The sequence below is a fragment of the Coregonus clupeaformis genome, chromosome 23, assembly GCF_020615455.1.
Source record: "Coregonus clupeaformis isolate EN_2021a chromosome 23, ASM2061545v1, whole genome shotgun sequence".
NCBI lineage: Eukaryota > Metazoa > Chordata > Actinopteri > Salmoniformes > Salmonidae > Coregonus > Coregonus clupeaformis.
In genome coordinates, this window is record NC_059214.1 from 33,957,294 (window position 1) to 33,980,454 (window position 23,161).

Genomic DNA, 23,161 nt, shown 5'->3' on the forward strand with positions numbered 1-23,161 from the left:
TCAGTACGGTTGAAAGTAAGTATTATATCCCTTGTGCTCCGCGCAGGTCGAGTAATAATAACAACTAAGTCACGCCAGTGACATGAGAGCGTGGGAGGACGTGCCCCTGTGGTTCATATAAAACCATACGTCAGACCACGCACTGTGTCTTATTTCTTCTCGCAAAGTTAGCTTAGCCATATTGCTCCCGTTTTTCGCATTGCATCTTCCCAGGTCCCGGTAGCTAAACTCTGTGTGAGTTGTGTGTACTGTCAGTCTGTCACCAACAGCCTGTGACCTGTGGGTCAGAGTGTGAAATTCACCCTCCAAGGCTGTGTGACAACTCTCCCCTACCTATCCCTTTTATTGGAGGAAATCAGGCTTCCTTGTCTTGTGCTGACTTAGCCCACCAACTTGTGTGTGTGTGTTGGCCACTGTACTTCAGTGCAAACCATGTCAAGATAACTGCATCTAGGAAGGCTGTTAGCCTAGCCTGCTATTCGTACTGCTTCCCCTAGGCATCCCTTTTCCCAGGTATTACTACTGTGTGTCGTCAGCTTGGCCTACTAATCAACGGCCATACGTGTGTGTTTCGCATAAATAAGCCTACGTTTAAACATGATATCTTTCCTGTGAGCCGTGATGATGACACGTCCAACATGGTGAAGGAGGTGCCAACCAGTGTTGTGGACCCATTCAGTTTCAACGCTAAAGATGAGTCAGAGGAGTCATTCCGAGGTTCTGATCACACTTAGTCAGAAGAAAGCTCTGCCTCACTATGTGCTGTCCTGTGTGCGGCCTTAGCTAGGCTAGAGCTTGATGACCCTCAAGCCATAGCCCCTGCTGCTAACCCATTCTTTAAGAAGGCCCCGGCAGTTCAGTGTGCCACCTTTACCGGCTTTTCTTATGGAGTTTAGAGATGCTGGGCCGACCCGCGGGCTCTCGCCCACCATGGAAAAGCTAGTAGGACGCTATCTGCCATGCGCGACCCAAAACACCATGTGTGGATGAATGCATAGCAGAGCTGAAGCTCTCCCCATATGAAGCCCTGAAAGATGATGCCTGCTGCTCCATACCTCAGTGTAGGGCCATAGATGAGCTGCTGTCACGGGCCTACGACATACCGGCCCGCATTGGGAACACTATCTCAGTGCTCATGCTAGCTCAGAAAAAATATGTTCCAGCCGGTGCACACAGACCTCGACCTCTGCAACCTGAAAGACGCATCTCTTCAAGCGTTTGCATTCATGACTAGAGAGCTAGGCAGACTGATGTCCACCCTAGTTGTGACTTGTCATCAGGTCTGGCTTGCCCAAGCCCCAATGTCCGGTGACTCCAGACGGACGCTGAGAAAGCTCCCAGTGGTCCCTGGACTGCTCTTCGGCCCCGCGACTGAGCGGGCCATCGAACGTAGAAAACAGCTGAGTCAGGCTACGCTGCTGTGGATCCCACAGCCCAAAAACCAGGCAACACAAAGTCGTGGCAAAGCGAGACCTGACGCGGGTGAACCTCGCCGCTCTCAATCGGCCCAGCCCTACACAAGCCCTTGGCCCTACCACCAGCCTAACTCAGGTGCTCGCCAGCCCCAGGCGGCAATGCAGCCATCCCCCTAGCCCCCAAAAGGCCGGGGCGGTGGTCAGTGGTTTTCTGCAGTTTGCCTTCAAAGGCCAGGCATACCAGTTCACGGTATTACCATTCGGCCCTTGCTCGTCATGTCTTCAGAAGATGCGTGAGCGCAGCCCTGAGCTCCCCCCACTTACAGGGGATCAAGATCCTTCCTTACCTCGACGACTGGCTCATCTGCGCCCCCTCTCGCGAGTGTGCGGCCGAGAGCACAGCGCTGACACTGACCCACGTCACCGCACTGGGTCTTACCGTGAACAATGAAAATAGTAACTTCACACCAAGACAAAAGTAACCTTTATTGGCATGGCTCTGAACTCCTGCACTATGAGGGCATGTATTTCTTAAAACTGCATTGTTGGTTAAGCATTTCACTGTAAGGTCTACACCACACATTTGATTTTATTTTATATAACACCTCAGCGCGTGGACAGTGTTCTTCTTCTTCTGCAACAATTCCAGTTGGACGCGTTGGTGAAGGTACGAACGTTCTAGCAACTGATGGGCATGATCGCGGTGGCCTCCGTGGTGACACTGTTAGGCCTGCTGTCTTTAAGACCACCAAGTGTGGTTCAACGACCTCCGCTTGGACCCCAAGCGGGACAGAAACACCAATATCTGGGTGACAAGGGTGTGCTACTCTACTCTGCGGCCATGGAGGAAGAGAACCTACCTGACTACAGGTGTCCCTCTCGGATCAATTCCGGCAATGAGGGAAGTAGTGATGACCAACTCTTCACTATCAGGCTGGGGAGCAGTGTGGCAACACAGGTCTGTACAGGGAGAGTGGTGCTCCCGCTGGAGGAAAGAGCACATCAACGTGCTAGAACTTCACACAGTTTACCTAGCCCTGAAACACTTTCTGCCGGTTCTCAAACACAAACATGTCCTGATTCAATCAGACAATACATCGACAGTGTTCTACATCAACCTATCAAGGGGGAACGAGGTCTGTACGGTCACTACAGGTGGCCCAACAACTCCTGACATGGGCCCTACCACATCTGGCCTCCCTATGAGCCATTAATCTCCCAGGCCAGGTGAAGGAGGTGGCAGACTTCTTGTCATGACAGAAACCGCCCCCGAGGGAATGGAGACTTCACCCGCAAGTATTGAAGATGATATGGCAGCGGTTTGGAACAGCACATGTGGACCTGTTCTCCTCAGAGCAAACATCCCACTGCTCCCTCTGGTTCTCTCTGGCAGAGTCCAAGAGCCCCCTGGGCATGGACGCCTTAGCACACACGGCCAGAGGGCCTTCTGTATGCCCCCCCACCCCCCGAACTTAGCAACGCTACACAAGGTCTCTCAGGCTCAGCACAGGCTGCTGCTTGTAGTCCCCAGATGGCCAGCAAGAACCTGGTTTCCAACCCTCCTCCGTCTTCTGGAGGGAGAACCATGGCAGCTCCAACACAAACAGGACCTGCTCTCACAGTTGGATGGCAGAATATGGCATCCCAGCCCAGACCAACTACAGCTATGGGTGTGGCCTCTGAAGAGCCCGACCCTCTGCTGATCGGCTGCGATCCTGCTATTATCGAGACGTTACAGAACGCCAGAGCCTCATCAACCAGGATGATGTATGCTTGTCGTTGGAAGCAGTTTACTGAACGGTGCTCTACCAGGGCAGACGAACCAGTGTCTTGCTCTGTACCTGTTATACTGAGCTTCCTTCAGAAACAATTGAACTCAGGTTGCTCTTCCTCTACCTTGAAGGTGTATGCCTCAGCCATATCGGCTAACCATTTACACATCGATGGAAAATCTGCAGGGGCCCACTACCTCATCTGCCAATTCTTACAAGGTGTCCGCCGGCTGCATCCCCCCAGGGCCATCCGTGTGGCATCCTGGGATCTGCCACTACTATTCGAGGCTTTGACCATACCTCCCTTTGAGCATACGGAAGAGCAGAACATAAAATGGTTGTCTCTAAAAACGTATTTCCTCTTAGCTATTTCATCAGCGAAACGTGTGAGTGAGTCCTGTCTGACTATGATGGAAGGCAGGCAACCTTGGCGTGACCTTATTGCCATATCCAGCCTTTCCCCTAAGGTTTTATCACCTTTTCACAACAACCAAGCCATTGAGCTGGCGGCCTACTGCCCCCTCTTTTCCAGAATGCGGAGGAGGAGCAAGCAAATCTCCTGTGTCCAGTCCGTTCCCTCAAATGCTATATGCAAGCCTCGGAGCACTACAGGAAGTCAGACCAGCTGTTTCTGTGTTTTGGTGGGAAGTCAAAAGGTCTTGCATTGTCCACGCAGAGGCTTTTACACTGGGTTGTGGATGTCATCGCTCAGGCCTACAAGGGTGTAGGGCTCCGTGTCCCAGAGGGTGTGATATGTCACCCTACCAGAAGTGTCGCCACATTCTGGGATGCGCTGAGAGGCGTCCCCCTGAATGAGATACTGTATGTGCAGCACAGGCGTCCGGTGACACCTTAATTGGGGTGGACGGGCTCATAGTAATGGCTGGAACTACATATTTTCCATGTGTTTGATACCATTCCATTCACTCCATTCCAGCTATTATTATGAGCCGTCCTCCCCTCAGCAGCCTCCTGTGATGTGCAGCTGCTACCTGGTCGTCACCCTGCACGTTCTCAAGATTTTACAAGGTCAACGTCGCATCCTGCCACACCATGGGATCTGCCATTCTTCCAGTGGCACCGGCATTAATCAGAGGTTGGTAGTGCTATTCCTCGCGACCTTGTTGGTATGAGTCATCCATACTTTCAACCGTACTGAAAGGTATGAAGTAGAACGGAAGTTATGAATGTAACTATGGTTCTACGAATACCTGGAAGACCATCAGTACTTTCCTGTCACTAGGAATCTTTGGGCGTGGTCTGACATAAGCTTTTATATGAACCGCGGGGACACGTCCTCCCACACTGTAATGTTACCGCGTAACTTTGTTTTTATTATGACTTGACCTAAGCGGAGCGCGAGGGATATAATCCATACTTACAACCCTACGGACGGTCCTCCAGGTATTCGTAGAACCGTAGTTACATTCGTAACCTCTGTTTCCCTTGCTCTGCAAGAGCCGGGGTTTTGTGGAGCGATAGGTAACGATGCTTCGTGGGAGGCAGTTAATGTGTTCAGAGGGTCCCTGGTTCAAGCCCAGGTTGGGCGAGGAGAGGGACGGAAGCAACACTGTTACATTTAGACATAAATGATTGCAATTCAAGATAATCCATAGGATTTACTAAATTCCTGACAGAATGCATGTAATGCACCCAGAAATGTTATATCTCTGTTGGAGATGCAAAAAACAAAAAGGAACCCTATTACATATGCTGTGGTCCTGTGACAAACTGACACCATTTTGGGATAATGTCTGTGCTATCACATCATTGTGTTTAGGAATTTATATCCATCCATCTCCATGATTATGTCTGTTGGGAAATGTAGATATTGGTGACCAATATCAAAGAAAGTTTTGTAACCTCTGTCTAATTGCTGCAACAAAATGTATAGCTATCAATTGGAAAGCATCATACTCACCCTCAATAACTAACTGGAGGGCTGAACTATGTAGTTCACAGGAGGTTGATGGCACCTCAATTGGGGAGGACAGGCTCGTGGTAATGGCTGGAGTGGAATAGGTGGAATGGTATCAAATACTTCCAACACATGGTTTCCATGTGTTTGATGCCATTCTATACACTCCGTTCCAGACATTATTATGAGCTGTCCTCCCCTAAGCAGCCACCTGTGATGTAGTTACATTCCACTAGATTCAGAGTTTGATAAAGTTGGGCAGAGAATGGATGTGTTTAGCAGAGATTGGATGTGTTTGATAAAGTCTGGAAGCCTTATCTTGACCATCTTGAGGAGTATGACATTTCTATGTGAGGGGGATTTGATGTACAGTATGTTTGTGTATTGAAAGGGGAAGCTACTGTCTATTTTTGTGTGTTCGTGGACAGGTGTGTATCAATTATGGTGGTTGTTGCGTTTGTGTTTCATTTTTACTTTGTTGTTTGTATATAAAGAGAAAAGGTGTCCGTTTGTCATTTTCACGAGGTTGGAGTAATAACATGTTCAGCTACTTAAGACATTGGCTCGAATCTAGGTTGTGCCTTTAGAAATCGAGAAAATTAACAACTAAGGACGAATTTTTCACTTCTCTCATTGACCTTCCAGATACCAAACCCCGGTCTGGTCTGTCGAGTTTGCTTCGCGAAGTATCGCGATGTTGGTCCTCTGGGTTTAGAAACTCTGTGGTAGACTTCTTCTTCAGTGGGGTTTATCAGCGGTTGGCATCCAACGTTATGGTGCATTACCGCCACCTACTGTACTGGAGTGTGGGCCAGCGACAGGGAGAAACTAAATCCTACCTGCCAGCCCTGTTGCTCTTAAAAAATATAACAAAATATTTGAGACTATATCTAATAATCACAATTTCCTTTTGGATGCTTTCCTATCACATGTAATGTCTTATTCAACTGGCTGTGTCCCACCCTTAATCTTGTAAAAATAGCCTCCTCTCTTCTGTCCCTTCCTGCCGTCCTCCCCTCCCCGACTTTCCTCTGTACTTGAAATAAATGCCTTCCCTTATTATCTCTATTCCACTGCTCCTGCCATCTCTGCACCATCACTGTATATATATCAGTCTTTTTGCATCTGCCTTGCTCATTGAAACTTCAACATCAACATCCCCACTACTAAGTGCTTGTTTGTCCTGTTCATCTACTGCCTCGTTCCCCTCCACCCCCACATGGGCTGGGACCCAAGTAAATCTTATCTGAATACCCATCTGTTTAATCCTGCCATGGGTTTCTAGCACCCCATAAAGCAGGTCTTGTCTGCTACGTGAGCTAAAGGACTGGAGACTCTTTAACACTGCACATGAATCAGAGCAAATAATAATAATAATAATAATAAGCCATTTAGCAGACGCTTTTATCCAAAGCGACTTACAGTCATGCGTGCATACATTTTTGTGTATGGGTGGTCCCGGGGATCGAACCCACTACCTTGGCGTTACAGGCGCCGTGCTCTACCAGCTGAGCTACAGAGGACCACACAAATAACTACTCTGTCTTGTTTGACTTCCTCCACCCACTGCAAGGCCAACACTATGGCCATCAGTTCCGCTGTATATACAGCCAGATGATCTGTAATACGTTTCCTGACTTCCATCCCACATTCCTGCACTACAAATGCTGACCCAGTACATCCTGTCCTTGGATCTTTTGAACCATCTGTGTAAATGGCCACAAAATCCTGATACATAGTTTTCAGACGTCTCTTAAAGACATCAGATGGATCAACACCCTCCCTATCTTTCTGTAGTCTCTCCAACACTTCTAGATCAACTACTGGAGGCGGGAGTTCTGTGGTAGACTGTTCATGCCTGCTTTTCATTACTGCTTGAGGTGATACCACCCCCTCAATTCCATTGGTAGATTCAATGACTGACACTTCACGCAACATCTCCATTGGTAGGGGTGAGTAAAGGTAACCAATCAAAGCTCTTAATACATGGGGACGAGTGTTCCCACTAAAGTAGGGCACGGGGTCATGGGAATGTGTGTGTCTGCCACATAATTAAATATGTATCTCTACTATGGTGTCTGCCACATTGGCCTATATTACAAACGGGTATGCCCTTTGTCCCTGTACTACCCACTACCATAGCCATTCTATCAGATATTCTTTGGTTCTACTCCCCCTCTTTTTACTCACTCAGGCAGCCTTATATCATATGCCATATAATGTGCCTTTGACAGACTTGTATTATGTGGCAAGCAGGTGCTGCCATAGCCTTTGAACATTCCTTGTCTATTGAGTCTCATAACAGTCATGAGGGAATGTTAGATAGACCAGGGATTAATTGTTGTTGTCAGGTTGGCCAGGAAGGTAACCTAGCAGCTGCAGCTGCTAGGTTTAGGATGATATCATACACACCATGTGGTTGCTCTTAATAAATTCCAGATGAAGATGTACTTTTTATATAACGTTTTCACAGGAAGTAAAATACAATTAACTGCATTAACGGAAAAGATTTGCATCCAATTTACAGACGCTTGAAGTAGGCCTTCGGGTCCCTATAATAGAGTGGACCTAAAGTAAACTAAGTATATTCAGATCTTTTAACTACTTGAATAGTATGACACAAAACATAGACAAAAACTATTTACTGACAAGTAAAATATGTACAAACGTTCAACAATAACATATTTAAATAGTTTACAAAACCGTAGTTTTAATTAAAGTTTATGTGAAAATATATATATATATTTGAAATTATAGACATATCAACACATCGAGTCTGAGCAGTTGAGCACACATTCGTTTGCTCTTGTCTTGCGAAGGGCCGTCAAACCCGGAAGCGCGTGTGTTTATTTGCGGAAACTTCATTTAGGAACATACTAATCCTAACCAGTATCTAGCTATAAAGGTTCAGCTCGGGTTTCTAAATTAGTATGTGCGTCAGTATAAACTTAAAAGGCTACAGTGTCGACATTTCACTGTAAGGAGAAATTTGCTTTGCTAGCTAGAAGTAAACAGTCACCTAACGTTAGCTAGCCAGCTACAGTATGTCCAGCGAGGCAGTCCTCACTGTACGGTTGGTAAGGTCGTTTGAGCACCGAAACTTCAAGCCAGTTGTATTTAGTTGCGTGAATTTAGATCAAACGGTCGAGGAATTTATCCAGTTTGTGAAAAATGGTAAGTAGGATTTTTTTTTTTGGTAACTAGCTAAACATTATGTAGGGTGTTCACCCATAAAATGATTAATTAATTCAAGGTTTATATGTCCATTCAATAGAACATTCAGTCAGAAAAACAAAAGGCCAAACCCCATGTCTACCATATATGGTTCAAAAGTTACCGACTATTTACTCTGAGAATTTAGCATGTTTAGAGTGAATGGAATGTCATTACAGGCATGATCAAAAAGTGGAAACTTCAATATAATTCTGTGGCGCGGCAGAACGGCGCTAATTTAGACCGTCAACTGACAAGCTAACTAGTGGCTGAAAACATGGGCTTTTTCAATTAAATCCGCTGAATACAATACTAAATAGGGACAAAGTATATATTCATTTACTAAACTAACAGACTGAGTTTCAATATCCACCCTCTACGAAGACGATCTGTTTTTGTGTATTTCTTAACCTTTCCCTGTAAAACGCTATATAAACTGCCCCTCTCAACGTAGATTGATTGCGGTTATAGGCAATGGAAGCCAAGGATCTGGAGGTGAAAATGACTAAGGTATCACGTTGATTTTGATTGGTCCAACCAGCGGAAACACCTCCAAATGGTACCACCTCACAACACCAAATATGAGAGATGCATCCAAGAGCGGTGCTGTCTAAACTAGTAACGGTTACAGCAAATTAACGTTCTTATTTAATCAACACTATCAAGTAAAAGTATAATATTGTAGAAAACAATCTGTCATTTATAATGACATAGGGCAAAGAAAATGACGTTTTTACCCTCATTTCTTAACACCCTCTTGAATTGCCCAGTTTTTCTCAATATTGTACAGCCGTGAGTGAACGCCCTACATCATGCCATGAAAAATATTATTCTACGACATTCCATCTTCCTTTGTGGTTCCATACATGTTGTGTTGTCCCTTCTAGATGTTAGCACGAGGTCCGGTCTACCACCCCCCTTTAAGAAGTTTGGCTATGGTAAGTTATGGCTGCATTTTAGTAGTGGCTTCTGCTGCCCACTTCCAAATAGACACCAATACGACTACGATGGAGTTGAGTTGCGACTAGTGTCGGCAGACTGGAGCTCCGACGTCACATACAATTACGTTTGTAATAAAAAACGACTGATTTCAGCATCAAAAGAATAGCCCGCAATTACAAAGAACAATGTCATCTGTAATTGCTGGCTATTCTTTGGGTGCTGAAATCAGTAGTTTTATGTGACGTCGGGGCTCCAGTCCAGTCGTGGATTTGAGTTTAATCGGCTACCCTAACCCCTACCATTGGCATTGCCCCTAGACCAGGGGTGTCAAACTCGATCCATGGAGGGTCTGGTGTCTACAGGTTTTTCCTTTCAATTGAGCCAGAGAAGACCAGGTGTGGGGAGTTCCTTACTAATCAGTGACCTTAATTCATCAATCAAGGACAAGGGAGGAGTGAAAACCTGCAGACACTTGGCCAGCAGTGGAATAAGTTTGACACCTGTGCCCGAGACATTTGATATTAATGGTAGGGTTTAGGAGTCAATTATGTTCTGAGAATGATGCCAGCAACATTTCAATGTTATCCTTCACTAAACATTGTTGGACCCATTGACATGCATTCTCGATACATGCATTACATTGATTTGATGTCTTAACTTCTACATAATGTATCATTTGAAGATACAATGAAGATCATCCACCAGGCACATGGCGCAAAGGTATCCTTCTTCTTGACACCTTACATATACACTCAGATAGTTATATCAATAAGCCTGTTAAATCTCTCCCATTGTTTGTTCTAAATAATTGTGTTTTATAAAGCCAACCAAAATGATAAATGTCCTGTTTGCAGACAAATGAGTTGGTGATGAGTTTGGAGGACGATGACAAGCTTATTCTGCAAGATGGACTAACCCTAAGAGCAGCAGGCATTGGTATAGTCATCTTGTTTTTGCACACATACTGTACACTGTTTCCCCTAGGAAGAGTTAGGGGGGGGATGGTGGCGGATGGGGTCTTCCTGGGTCATACATCTAAAGATCTACATTATTTATATATATACATACACACACACACACAGTGCCTTCAGAAAGTATTCACACCCCTTGACTTTTTCCAGATTTTGTTGTTACAAAGTGGGATTAAAATTTATTTAATTTTCCTTTTTTGTCAACGATCTACACAAAATACTATAATGTCAAAGTGGAAGAAAATAATTGAACATTTGTAAAGGATTCATGGAAAAATAAAACCTAAATATATATATATATATATATATATCTCTTGATTAGATAAGTATTCAAACCCCTGAGTCAATACATGTTAGAATCACCTTTGGCAGCGATTACAGCTGTGAGTCTATCTGGTTAAGTCTCTAAGAGCTTTCCACACCTGGATTGTGCAACATTTGCCCATTTTATTATTTTATAAATTCTTCAAGCTCTGTCAAATTGGTTGTTGATCATCGCCAGACAATGATTTTCAGGTCTTGCCATAGATTTTCATGCAGATTTAAGTAAACTGTAACTCGCACTCAGGAACATTCACTGTCTTCTTGGTAAGCAACTCCAGTGTAGATTTGGCCTTGTGTTTTAGGTTATTGTCCTGCTGAAAGGTGAATTTGTCTCCCAGTGTCTGGTGGAAAGCAGACTGAACCAGATTTTCCTCTAGGACTTTGCCTGTGCTTAGCTCCATTGAAATTTTTATCCAGAAAAACTCCAGTCCTTAACGACAGCTGCATGATAAAGCCACCACTATGCTTAAAAATATGAAAGGTGGTACTCAGTAATGTGTTCTATTGGATTTGCCCCAAACATAACACTTTGTATTCAGGACAAAAAGTTAATTGCTTTGACACATTTTTTGCAGTATTTCTTTAGTGCCTTGTTGCAAACAGGATGCATGTTTTGGAATATTTTTTTTATTCTGAACAGGCTTACTTATTTTCACTGTCAATTAGGTTAGTATACTGTATTGTGAATTAACTACAATGTTGTTGATCCATCCTCAGTTTTCTCCTATTACAGCCATTAAACTCTGTAACTGTTTTAAAGTCACCATTGCTCGACTGAGGGACCTTACAGATAATTGTATGTGTGGGGTACAGAGATGAGGTAGTCATATTTTATTTTTTAAACAATATTATTGCACACAGTGAGTCCATACAACTAATTATGTAGCTTGTTAAGCACATTTTTACTCCTGAACATATTTAGTCTTGCCATAACAAAGGGGTTGAATACTTATTGACTCAAGACATTTCAGCTTTTCATTTTTAATTAATTTGTAAATATTTCTAAAAACATTATTCCACTTTGACATTATGGTGTGTAGGCTAGTGACAAAAAAAAATCTAAATCCATTTTAAATTCAGGCTGGAACACAATGTGGAAAATGTCAAGGAGTGTGAATACGTTCTCGAGGGCACTGTGTGTGTATGTATGTGTGGACACTCCTTCAAATTAGTGGATTTGGCAAATGGAGCACACAGCCATGCAATCTTCATAGATAAACATTGGCAGTAGAATGGCCTTACTGAAGAGCTCAGTGACTTTCAACGTGGCGCTGTCATAGGATGCCACCTTTCCAACAAGTCAGTTCGTCAAATTTCTGCCCAGCTGGAGCTCCCCCGGTCAACTGTAAATGCTGTGAAGTGGAAATGTCTAGAAGCAACAACTGCCATTGGACTCTGGAGCAGTGGAAACGCGTTCTCTGGAGTGATGAATCACGCTTCACCATCTGGCAGTCTGACGGACGAATCTGGGTTTGGCGGATGTCAGGAGAATGCTACCTGCCCTAATGCATAGTGCCAACTGTAAAGTTTGGTGGAGGAGGAATAATGGTCTGTGGCTGTTTTTCATGGTTCGGGCTAGGCCCCTTAGTTCCAGTGAAGGGAAATCGTAACGCTACAGCGTACAATGACATTCTAGACGATTCTGTGCTTCCAACTTTGTGGCAACAGTTTGGGGAACGCCCTTTCCTGTTTCAGCATGACAATGCCCCGTGCACAAAGCGAGGTCCATACAGAAATGGTTTGTCGATATCGGTCTGGAAGAACTTGACTGGCCTGCACAGAGCCCTGACCTCAACCCCATTTAAACACCTTTGGGATGAATTGGAACGCCGACTGCTAGCCAGGTCTAATCGCCCGACCTCTAGTGGTGGACAAAGTACCCAATTGTCATACTTGAGTAAAAGTATAGATACCTTTTTTAATAGAAAGTTATTCAAGTAAACGTGAGTCACCCATTACAATACACTTGAGTAAAAGTCAAAGTATTTGGTTCTAAATATACTTAAGTATCAAAAGTAAAAGTATAAATAATTTCAAATTCCTTATATTAAGCAAACCAGACGGCACCATTTTCTTGTTTTAAAAATGTATGGATAACCAGGGGTACACTCCAACACTCTGACATAATTTACAAATGATGCATTTGTGTTTAGTGAGTCTGCCAGATCAGAGGCAGTAGGGATGACCACGTGTTCTCTTGATAAGTGTGTGAATTTGACCATTCTCCTGTCCTGCTAAGCACTCAACATGTAACAAGTACTTTTGGGTGTCAAAGAAAACGTATGGAGTAGAAAGTACATTATTTTCTTTTGGAATGTAGTAAAGTAAAAGTTACCCCCAAAAAATGACAAAAGTAGTACTTTTAAAGTATTTTTACTTAAGTACTTTCCACCACCCCCGACCTCACTAATGCTCTTGTGGCTGAATGGAAGCAAGTCCCCGCAGCAATGTTCCAACATCTAGTGGAAAGCCTTCCCAGAAGAGTGGAGGCTGTTATAGCAGCAAAGGGGGGACCAACTCCATATTAATGCCCGTGATTTTGGAATATGTTTGACGAGCACATGTCCACATACTTTTGGTCGCGTGTGTTTTTATTGTCACAGTGAAATTTAGGGGAAAGACTGGTACACTTGCTGACCAAAACATCACATAGCTTATAAGACTAAAGTGTGTACTACATTTTGAACTGTACATTCAGTCAACATCCTGGTAATGAAATATTGTCAAAGTGAAGGGCCCTGTTTTATTCCTGTTTTTTTGTTTCAGCAAATGAAACAGAATTGGCCTTCTTCAGGAAAGAGGATTATGAGCTCTTTAAAGCTAACCCCCAACCAGCCTGGTGGTAAGGGTGTTTACTGGCCTTCATCCTCCACTTCACCACGGGAGAGGGGATTCTGATCTGACATGGAGGATACACATGGATGGAAGGTTATGGGGGGTGATCTGTGCCTTCAGATGAAAGTGGGAGTGTTTTCATTTAACATGCCATTCATATAAAAAATAAAATGGTATCTGCCTCGATTTTATACCTCCACTGAAATGCACTTTTCCTTTATCTGGTAGTGTTGAATATGATTATGCATTGATTTTCTTTGTACTTATTTGTTTCCTGTAAGACCTATGTTTTATTATTGTAAACATGATTCCAAATTAAATCACCAGTTTGAAAAAATACATCTAAAAACATATTTATTGCATAAGTACAGTGCAGTATTTCCCCCCTTGCCGAGATGGGTCCAAATATGGCACATAAGCGTTAATATTCAATAGAGAAACCACTAGCTTTGCTTATTCTAGTTTTTACAAGTAAATAAGGTACTGCATTACACACACACAAATGTATCACAAACATGACTCAACAGGAACCGGGATTCGTCAGACCAGGTGATGTTTTTCCACTCCTCAATTGTCCAGTGTTGGTGATTGCGTGCCCACTGGAGACTCTTCTTGTTTTTAGCTGATCGGCGTGGAACCCGGTGTAGTTGTCTGCTGCAATAGCCCATCTGTGACAAGGATCAACGAGTAGTGCGTTCCGAGATGCCGTTCTGCGCCGTTATTTGTCTGTTTGTGGCCCGCCTGTTAGTGTGCACGATTCTTGACATTTTCCTTCAACCTCTCAATGTGCAGTTTTCACCCACAGGACTGCCGCTGACTGGATATTTTTTGTCTGTCGCATCATACTCGGTAAACCCTAGACACTGTCGTATGTGAAAAGCCCAGGAGTGCGGACGTTTTGAGATATTGGATCCGGCGCACCTGGCCCACACGATCATACCACGCTCAGTCGCTTAGGGCACTCGTTTTGCCCATTCTAACTTTCATTCAAACAGTAACTGACTGCCTCAATGCCTGTCTGCCTGCTTTATATAGCAAGCCGCAGCCACGTGACTCACTGTCTGTAGGAGCGATCCATTTTCACAAACGGGGTGAGTGTATATCGCACGTTATGTGTGCGCTGAAAACACTTTCCTTCAGTTAATTGTTAATTTCCCAGGTTGACAGTAGTTACGTGTTTTGTGACTGTGATGATGTGTCCAGTCTCCTTACATAATGATGCTGTTAGGACTGGAGCTCCACACAGACTCTGTCTGGAAGCGACAGAGCAGCAACACACAGCTGAACAGCAAAGACTGACTGTATTGTCTAGGTCTCTAACACTAATCCAATGCCCTTATACAGACTTCTGTCTAGATAAAATGTTCCTATTTCAGGGTGAAGTGCAGCTTCTCAGTCGAGGCTCAATCCAGGCACTTCTGGTTGGTAAATCTTGTCGAATAGTGGGTTTGGAGATTTTTAATATGCTGAAATTGACCAGAAAGTGGTCACATTCTTCTCCTTCACCCAAGAGAAGCTTAGAGGTCTAGTCAAATATGAAATGGCTTGCTATGATACTGTGACAGCTATACATATTTCTTATGTTTCTTAACCCAGTTAAACAAAGAGCATACATGATTTATCTTAACAGAAGGTAGTTGTATAGTGGACTTGTTCTGTGAGGTAACTTTAAAGTATTTCAGTTTCTAGAAAAATAGTAACACTTTTCTTGAGTTTGTTTCTTATTCGGATTCAAATAGTGTGGCATTAAAGTGCCATAGTGTCTGCCAGACAAATGTGCAAATAACCTTCATCAGAGCTAGAGAATGGATTTGCACTGAGTCTCTAACACTTGATTGGACCGTCACACATCACCACTCAAGTCCCTGGGCAGCACGCCATTGGCTGTGTCCTCATGGGTCTGAGGAGGGTGGTGGCATGGGCTCTCCCAGCCTCGACGTATCTTTGCTAGTCTGAACGCCAGGCAGGGCAGCGCCAGGATGAGCCGACCCACCAGGACCAGACAGGGCAGGATCAGTGCCAGCAGGTATGTGGGGGGCATGTAGTAAGGGTAAGCAAATGAGAAGAAAGCAAAGTCCCAGCCGAAGAAGAGGGTGTGCATGATGGAGAGAGTCAAGGCAGCGTACCCCAACCCTGACTGGAGAGACAGAAACACTGATGATAGAAAACCGCTCAAAATGTTGCAATAAACTACGGGTGCATACGACAGTATGAAGTATCACGTGCTGTTACAGTGAGGGGAAAAAGTATTTGATCCCCTGCTGATTTTGTACATTTGCCCACTGACAAAGACATGATCAGTCTATAATTTTAATGTTAGGTTTATTTGAACAATGAAAGACAGAATAACAACAAAAAAATCCAGAAAAACACATGTCAAAAATGTTATAAATTGATTTGCATTTTATTGAGGGAAATAAGTATTTGACCCCTCTGCAAAACATGACTTAGTACTTGGTGGCAAAACCCTTGTTGGCAATCACAGAGGTCAGACGTTTCTTGTAGTTGGCCACCAGGTTTGCACACATCTCAGGAGGGATTTTGTACTACTCCTCTTTGCAGATCTTCTCCAAGTCATTAAGGTTTCGAGGCTGACGTTTGGCAACTCGAACCTTCAGCTCCCTCCACAAATGTTCTATGGGATTAAGGTCTGGAGACTGGCTAGGCCACTCCAGGACCTTTATGTGCTTCTTCTTGAGCCACTCCTTTGTTGCCTTGGCCGTGTGTTTTGGGTCATTGTCATGCTGGAATACCCATCCACGACCCATTTTCAATGCCCTGGCTGAGGGAAGGAGGTTCTCACCCAAGATTTGACGGTACATGGCCCCGTCCATCGTCCCTTTGATGCGGTGAAGTTGTCCTGTCCCCTTAGCAGAAAAACACCCCCAAAGCATAATGTTTCCACCTCCGTGTTTGACGGTGGGGATGGTGTTCTTGGGGTAATAGGCAGCATTCCTCCTACTCCAAACACGGCGAGTTGAGTTGATGCCAAAGAGCTCGATTTTGGTCTCATCTGACCACAACACTTTCACCCAGTTCTCCTCTGAATCATTCAGATGTTAATTGGCAAACTTCAGATGGCCCTGTATATGTGCTTTATTGAGCAGGGGGACCTTGCGGGTGCTGCAGGATTTCAGTCCTTCACGGCGTATTGTGTTACCAATAGTTTTCTTGGTGACTATGGTCCCAGCTGCCTTGAGATCATTGACAAGATCCTCCCGTGTAGTTCTGGGCAGATTCCTCACCGTTCTCATGATCATTGCAACTCCACGAGGTGAGAACTTGCATGGAGCCCCAGGCAGAGGGAGATTGACAGTTATTTTGTGTTTTTTCCATTTGCGAATAATCGCACCAACTGTTGTCACCTTCTCACCAAGCTGCTTGGCGATGGTCTTGTAGCCCATTCCAGCCTTGTGTAGGTCTACAATCTTGTCCCTGACATCCTTGGAGAGCTCTTTGGTCTTGGTCATGGTGGAGAGTTTGGAATCTGATTGATTGATTGCTTCTGTGGACAAGTGTCATTTATACAGGTAACAAGCTGAGATTAGGAGCACTCCCTTTAAGAGTGTGCACCTAATCTCAGCTCGTTACCTGTATAAAAGACACCTGGGAGCCAGAAATCTTTCTGATTTAGAGCGGGTCAAATACTTATTTCCCTCATTAAAATGCAAATATATTTTTAACATTTTTGACATGCATTTTTCTGGATTTTGTTGTTGTTATTCTGTCTCTCACTGTTTAAATAAACCTACCATTAAAATGATAGACTGATCATTTCTTTGTCAGTGGGCAAATGTACAAAATCAGCAGGGGATCAAATACTTTTTTCCCTCACTGTAGCTACTCACCTGTACAAAGGTGAACTCTCTCCAATTGAGGGCGTTACCCACCGAGGGTAGAGATGTGATGGCCAGAAGAGTCAGAACACCAAGTCCCAGAATGCCAGAGGACAGATAAAGGTCCGATCTCCACGCCTGAGGCTCCTCCCAGGAATGCTCCACTCCCGCCTTCACCTGGAGGGGCACAAAGACCGGTTAGTGGAAAACCAAATGATTCCCTGATGCAGAAAAAAGCATTAAAACACTGGGAAACGGTGAGAAGTGTGGTAGGAACACTTCATCTGTGGATCAACTAATGAGCACACACAGCCTTCTCCCACTTGTGAACAACGCTCCATGGGAGAGCTGTGTGCGTGAGCAGCATCCTGCCCCCAGGAAGCAGCTCTTAAGGGAGTCAGTCTGTTAATTAGGCCTCAGCAACACTCTGTTGCGTCATGTTCACACTCAGTGAGAGTTCAAAATACAGCCCTGGCCTACTGCTCCACAGCAGTGACAACATCACCAACCACGGTTGGTAACACTTTATTTGGATAGTCCCCTACTGATGGATTATAGATGTTCAACTAACTATGAACAACCTGTTCAACAGACTATGAACAACCTGTTCAACAGACTCCAACCACTCACCTGTCTGTACGCTGCATCTAACAGCCTGTATTGAGAAGCCCTGCGCAGGGTCAGACACATACTGTAGACCGCATGCAGCCCGGCACACAGGAAGCTCAGAAGGCCTAGCTGTTTGCGTCTCCCCATCCAGTGGTCCAGCCAGCCGGGGAATCGGCTGTACTTGGTGCCCCGGACCAGCTGCAGCGCGGCAGCCCACAGTCCCGGCAGGTAGACCAGCGCCAGGATCACCAGGGCCACTGCTGGCAGCGTCTCGTTCACTGTCTCCAGGGGCAGCTGGTAGAAGTTGTTTTGCCCCCGGGACAGGTAGGGCATGAGAACGCCACGCAGGAAGTTGTAGCCATAGAAGAAGAGGATGAGGAGGAAGGTGACCATTAGGGGGCCGCCCCAGGATGGGAAGAGGCGCAGGGGGGCGTCCTCGATGTGCCTAGAGGTAGCAAGGCCTCCCATGTCCACGGCCAGGAAACTCATACAGCGAGCCAGCTGGATCACAGTTCTCTTGGCCTCAGGACAGTCACTGCTGATCAGGACCTGGGAGGGGGAGCGGACTGATTAGGGGACATTGAGGCTCACACTGTGTGGGTGTGTGTCTGCCTGTCGGTGTGCGACTTCTATAACTACATATACAATGTGTGGAGTAGTATGTACAGTATATACACGGAGACTCTCACCTGCCTGCTGCCGTCGTGAGCTCCAGTCTGCAGGGCCCAGGCTGAGACCACATTGAAGCCCTTCACCACTCTGCTCTCTGGGAACAGCTCCGCCAGCCTCTCAGCGTTAGACGGCTCTCCACTGTTAAGCCTGGTGGCGTTGCTCACATCCACCAGCACCTTCCCAGCCAGCACATCCCTCAACCCCACCAGGGTGTGGTAGTGTTCTGGGTAGAGAGCAGCAAAGACAACCTTCTCTGTGCCAACCATCGCCTCCCGCTGTGTGAGAAGCTGAACCCCATCAGGAAACAGTCCCGTGGCTATATGCTTTGGGTTACGGCTGCCGACCACTACCCTATATCCACAGGCAATTAATCGCACAGCCAGGGAGCGGGAGTAATCGCCTGAACCTAGGATGCCCACTGTGGGGTTTCCCGGGTCACAGGGCAGGGGTTCTTCTGGGGCGTCAAATGAGTCGGACAGCAGGGGTGTCCTCATGTCGCCCAGAGGCATGCTGGACCTGTAGAGCTGGAAGAGGCGTTGAGGCTGTTATTACATACTATTAATACTACACATTGTTATTACATAGTTATTACAATAATAGTTGGGAAAGCACACATGAAAACACAAAACTTCATGTTAAGTTCAACTATGGCACCATAATGCAAACAAGAGCCATATCCACATGAAATAGCCATATCATTCTTGGACAAATCTCTGCTGTAATACTGCCACTAAATTCTCGAATGGCTTTACATTTTCATCATCATGTAACCATTCAAATATCAATCAATCAATTACATTTTATTTATAAAGCCCTTTTTACATCAGCAGATGTCACAAAGTGCTATACAGAAACCCAGCCTAAAACCCCAAACAGCAAGCAATGCAGATGTAGAAGCAAGGTGGCTAGGAAAAACTCCCATGTCACATGTCCCTTTTCCTGTCCAAGTATCAAATTATGTAGTGTCCTCTGCCAACTACACAAAAGTATGTGGACACCTGCTCGTCGAACATCTCATTCCAAAATCATGGACATTCATCTGGAGTTGGTCCCCCTTTTGCTGCTGTAACAGCCTCCACCCTTCTGGGAAGGATTTCCACTAGATGTTGGAATATTGCTGCGGGGACTTGCTTCCATTCAGCCACGAGCATTAGTGAGGTTGGGTATTGATGTTGGGCGATTAGGCCTGGCTCACAGTCGGCGGTCCAATTCATCCCAAAGGTGTTTGATGGAGTTGAGGTCAGGGCTCTGTGCAGGCCAGTCAAGTTCTTCCAGACCGATATCGACAAACCATTTCTGTATGGACCTCGCTTTGTGCACGGGGCATTGTCATGCTGAAACAGGAAAGGGCGTTCCCCAAACTGTTGCCACAAAGTTGGAAGCACAGAATCGTCTAGAATGTCATTGTATGCTGTAGCGTTACGATTTCCCTTCTGGAACTAAGGGGCCTAGACGTTTCAACTTCACAATAACAGCACTTACAGTTGACTGGGGCAGAAATTCGACGAACTGACTTGTTGGAAAGTTGGCATCCTATGACGGTGCCACGTTGAAAGTCACTGAGCTCTTCAGTAAGGCCATTCTACTGCCAATGTTTGTCTATGGAGATAGCATAGCTGTGTGCTAGATTTTATAAACCTGTCAGCAGCGGGTGTGGCTGAAATAGCCGAATCCACTAATTTGAAGGGTGTCCAGATACTTTTGGCCATGTAGCGTAAGAAATGCATTTATTTAACACTGCCAAACAGCACGACAAGGGAATAATATCATATGTATTTTATGTCAATAGTTTGTTCTTCAGGGCGCATACTCATTGCACTTACTTGTGTTGTTTATGAAGCAGAATCCGTCATATACCTTGCAGACGCCGAACTGCGTTATAACAACACTCCCACATCGTTCGGTCTGTCTGTGTCTGTGTACGGAAGATAAATATGGCCGTGCAGAACACCCGTGCAATTTGCAGTTCCTTGTGATCCGAATAGACAGATAATAATAACCAAGCGGTTTCATAATATATAATTAAATGAGCTGTTGTGTAAAATTTGCCATGTAAAAACACACTGATATATGATATTAAAGGTTGCTGTATCTTTATTGGATTTTCAGTCGCATAATTTGTTTTTTTAAATATATATTTAAATATAATATTTGTTTTCTTCGTGAAGTTGTTACATATGAGATTTGTTCAATAGTGCATACTTACTAACGCAGGGCAACAGATTATACTTTTCCCGGCAGGTGTCACTGTTGTACTGTGCTTGGATAGAGTCTCAGAGAGAGGTGACTTACCATTATATTTACATTTTTGTAATTTAGCAGACGCTCTTATCCAGAGCGACTTACAGTTAGTGAGTGCATACATTTTTCATACTGACACCCAGTGGGAATCGAACCCACAACCCTGGCGTTGCAAGCACCATGCTCTACCAACTGAGCTACAGGAGGGCCAAACACATTGGAGTTGCTGGTCACTTTTAGATGTTTTCAACCTCAACTGGAGTGTACTTATGAAATAAGTCAATGTCCCAGGCAACCTGTTATGTAGATCCATATGCTTCAATCCAAAGAGAATGGTAAAGATGAGCAGTGCAAATTCAGGATTTTATTCAGTGCTAATCTTTTCTATTAATTTGAGGTTGAGGCAGACATACCATACCAATGACATGGGATGGGATGTGAATTCATCACAACATAACTTTTAAGGTCAGAAAAAAAACATCCAACAAATGTTGATTTTGGAGTGAACTGTCCCTTTTAATAGTTCATAAAAGGTTTTATTTAGCCCTGTCCCCGCTCACTCATCCAAACATCCTTATCCATCCTTCACGCTTTACTTCATCGCTTTGGGCCATTTATTTCCATAAAATGGACCCAAACAGGATCCTCCACAAGTTATTTTACATGTGATTTACTCTATTTTTTTTTGCTAACTCACTTTTAGGGATGCTCTGGCTCTGTGTCACATAGCTAGTATGTCATTCTGATCAAACTATTGTGACTTGTTCTACCTCATGTAAGGAGAAACAGCACATCTATGACGTATTTGATCAATGTCGACAGTGGTTCAATTAATCTACGATCAATGGAGAAAAGTGCAGTGTGTCCATGGTGCTATTGCAGCCTGATTTCCTCCAGTCCAGTCATAATGATAGTACGTGTTGGGGACTGGAAGGAGATGACTCCCACATGGCTGACACTGGTTCCTGTCCTGGGGTGTGTGTGTGTGTGTGTGTGTTGGGGGTCAGGCGGGTCACCTGTCACTCTGCTGAGCGTTGTGGGCTCTGTGGAGTAGAGGTGCCAAAGTCGCCCCGAGGAGGGCAGAGAAGTCTCCCTCTCAGAACTCAGGCCACAGCTCTGACACCTAACGATCTAATTAGGCATAATCTACAATATTACTCTGCAGTTTAAGCATGCCAATACACACACACACACACACACACCTACCTGTATTGGAGCTTTCTGATGTGACTTTCATGATCATCTGAGATAGTCATCGCTATAAGATGCTTGCTTACATGTGGAGTATAGCCAATTATGCACAGATGGTACACTATATATACACAAGTATGTGGACACCCCTTCAAATGAGTGTATTCGGCTATTTCAGCCACACCCGTTGCTGACAGGTGTATAAAATCAAGCACACAGCCATGCAATCTCCATAGACAAACATTGGCAGTAGAATGGCCTTACTGAAGAGCTCAGTGACTTTCAACGTGGCACTGTCATAGGATGCCACCTTTCCAACAAGTCAGTTCGTCAAATTTCTGCCCTGCTAGAGCTGCCCGGTCAATTGTAAGTGCTGTTATTGTGAAGTGGAAATCTCTAGGAGCAACAACGGCTCAGCCACGAAGTGGTAGGCCACACAGAACGGGGCGACCGAGTGCTGAAGCGCGTAGTGCGTAAAAATCGTCTGTCCTCGGTTGCAACACTCACTACCGTGTTCCAAACTGCCTCTGGAAGCAACGTCAGGAGCTTCATGAAATGGGTTTCCATGGCTGAGCAGCCACACACAAGCCTAAGATCACCACGCGCAATGCTAAGCGTCGGCTGGAGTGCTGTAAAGCTCACTACCATTGGACTCTGGAGCAGTGGAAATGTGTTCTCTGGAGTGATGAACCACACTTCACCATCTGGCAGTCCGACGGACAAATCTGGGTTATGCAGATGCCAGGAGAACGCTACCTGCCCGAATGCATAGTGCCAACTCTAAAGTTTGGTGGAGGAGGAATAATGGTCTGGGGCTGTTTTTCATGGTTCGGGCTCCTTAGTTCCAGTGAAGGGAAATCTTAACGCTACAGCATACAATGGCATTCTAGACAATTTTGTACTTTCAACTTTGTGCCAACAGTTTGGGGAAGGTCCTTTCCTGTTTCAACATGACAATGCCCCCATGCACAAAGCGAGGTCCATACAGAAATTGTTTGTCGGGATCGGTGTGGAAGAGCTTGACTGACCTGCACAGAGCCCTGACCTCAACCCCATCGAACACCTTTGGGATGAATTGGAATGGAGATTGCGAGCCAGGCCTAATCGCCCAACATCAGTGCCCGACCTCACTAATGCTCTTGTGGCTAGTGGAAAGCTGTCCCAGAAGAGTGGAGGCTGTTATAGCAGCAAAGGGTGGACCAACTCCATATTAATGCCCATA

At 45.0% G+C, this 23,161-nt stretch overlaps 2 protein-coding genes across 3 annotated transcripts; one reads left to right on the forward strand and one right to left on the reverse strand.

Annotated features, from left to right (window-relative positions):
• The first annotated feature begins 7,909 nt into the window (after positions 1-7,909).
• On the forward strand, positions 7,910-13,581 carry c23h2orf76 (chromosome 23 C2orf76 homolog). The gene is made up of 5 exons (XM_041844540.1): positions 7,910-8,279; positions 9,206-9,256; positions 9,943-9,980; positions 10,115-10,196; positions 13,322-13,581. The coding sequence occupies exons 1-5, from the start codon at positions 8,150-8,152 to the stop codon at positions 13,399-13,401; spliced, it is 381 nt and encodes a 126-aa protein (XP_041700474.1). The 5' UTR covers positions 7,910-8,149; the 3' UTR covers positions 13,402-13,581.
• Positions 13,582-13,727: 146 nt separating this feature from the next.
• Positions 13,728-20,419, reverse strand: steap3 (STEAP family member 3, metalloreductase). 2 transcript variants are annotated; one of them, XM_041844539.1, is made up of 5 exons: positions 20,331-20,419; positions 18,525-19,031; positions 17,857-18,384; positions 17,281-17,403; positions 13,728-15,527 (listed from the first exon to the last, which is right to left on the reverse strand). In XM_041844539.1, exons 2-5 carry the CDS (start codon positions 19,014-19,016, stop codon positions 15,234-15,236), a joined length of 1,437 nt encoding a protein of 478 aa, XP_041700473.1. In that variant the 5' UTR covers positions 19,017-19,031; positions 20,331-20,419; the 3' UTR covers positions 13,728-15,233. The 2 variants fall into 2 exon arrangements, with proteins under 2 accessions (XP_041700473.1, XP_041700472.1); XM_041844538.1 differs by having other exon boundaries at positions 17,239-17,403.
• Positions 20,420-23,161: the final 2,742 nt, after the last annotated feature.

Excerpts from the sequence above, each read along its gene's own strand:
- c23h2orf76 (XM_041844540.1), top strand. The coding sequence starts at position 8,150 with ATGTCCAGCGAGGCAGTCCTCACTGTACGGTTGGTAAGGTCGTTTGAG. Across the intron at positions 9,257-9,942 it reads CTTTAAGAAGTTTGGCTATG|ATACAATGAAGATCATCCAC; the intron begins GTAAGTTATGGC and ends TATCATTTGAAG. Across the intron at positions 10,197-13,321 it reads CCTAAGAGCAGCAGGCATTG|CAAATGAAACAGAATTGGCC; the intron begins GTATAGTCATCT and ends TTTTTGTTTCAG.
- steap3 (XM_041844538.1), bottom strand. The coding sequence starts at position 19,016 with ATGCCTCTGGGCGACATGAGGACACCCCTGCTGTCCGACTCATTTGAC. Across the intron at positions 17,404-17,856 it reads TAGATGCAGCGTACAGACAG|GTGAAGGCGGGAGTGGAGCA; the intron begins GTGAGTGGTTGG and ends GTGCCCCTCCAG. Across the intron at positions 15,528-17,238 it reads GAGAGTTCACCTTTGTACAG|TCAGGGTTGGGGTACGCTGC; the intron begins GTGAGTAGCTAC and ends CTGTCTCTCCAG.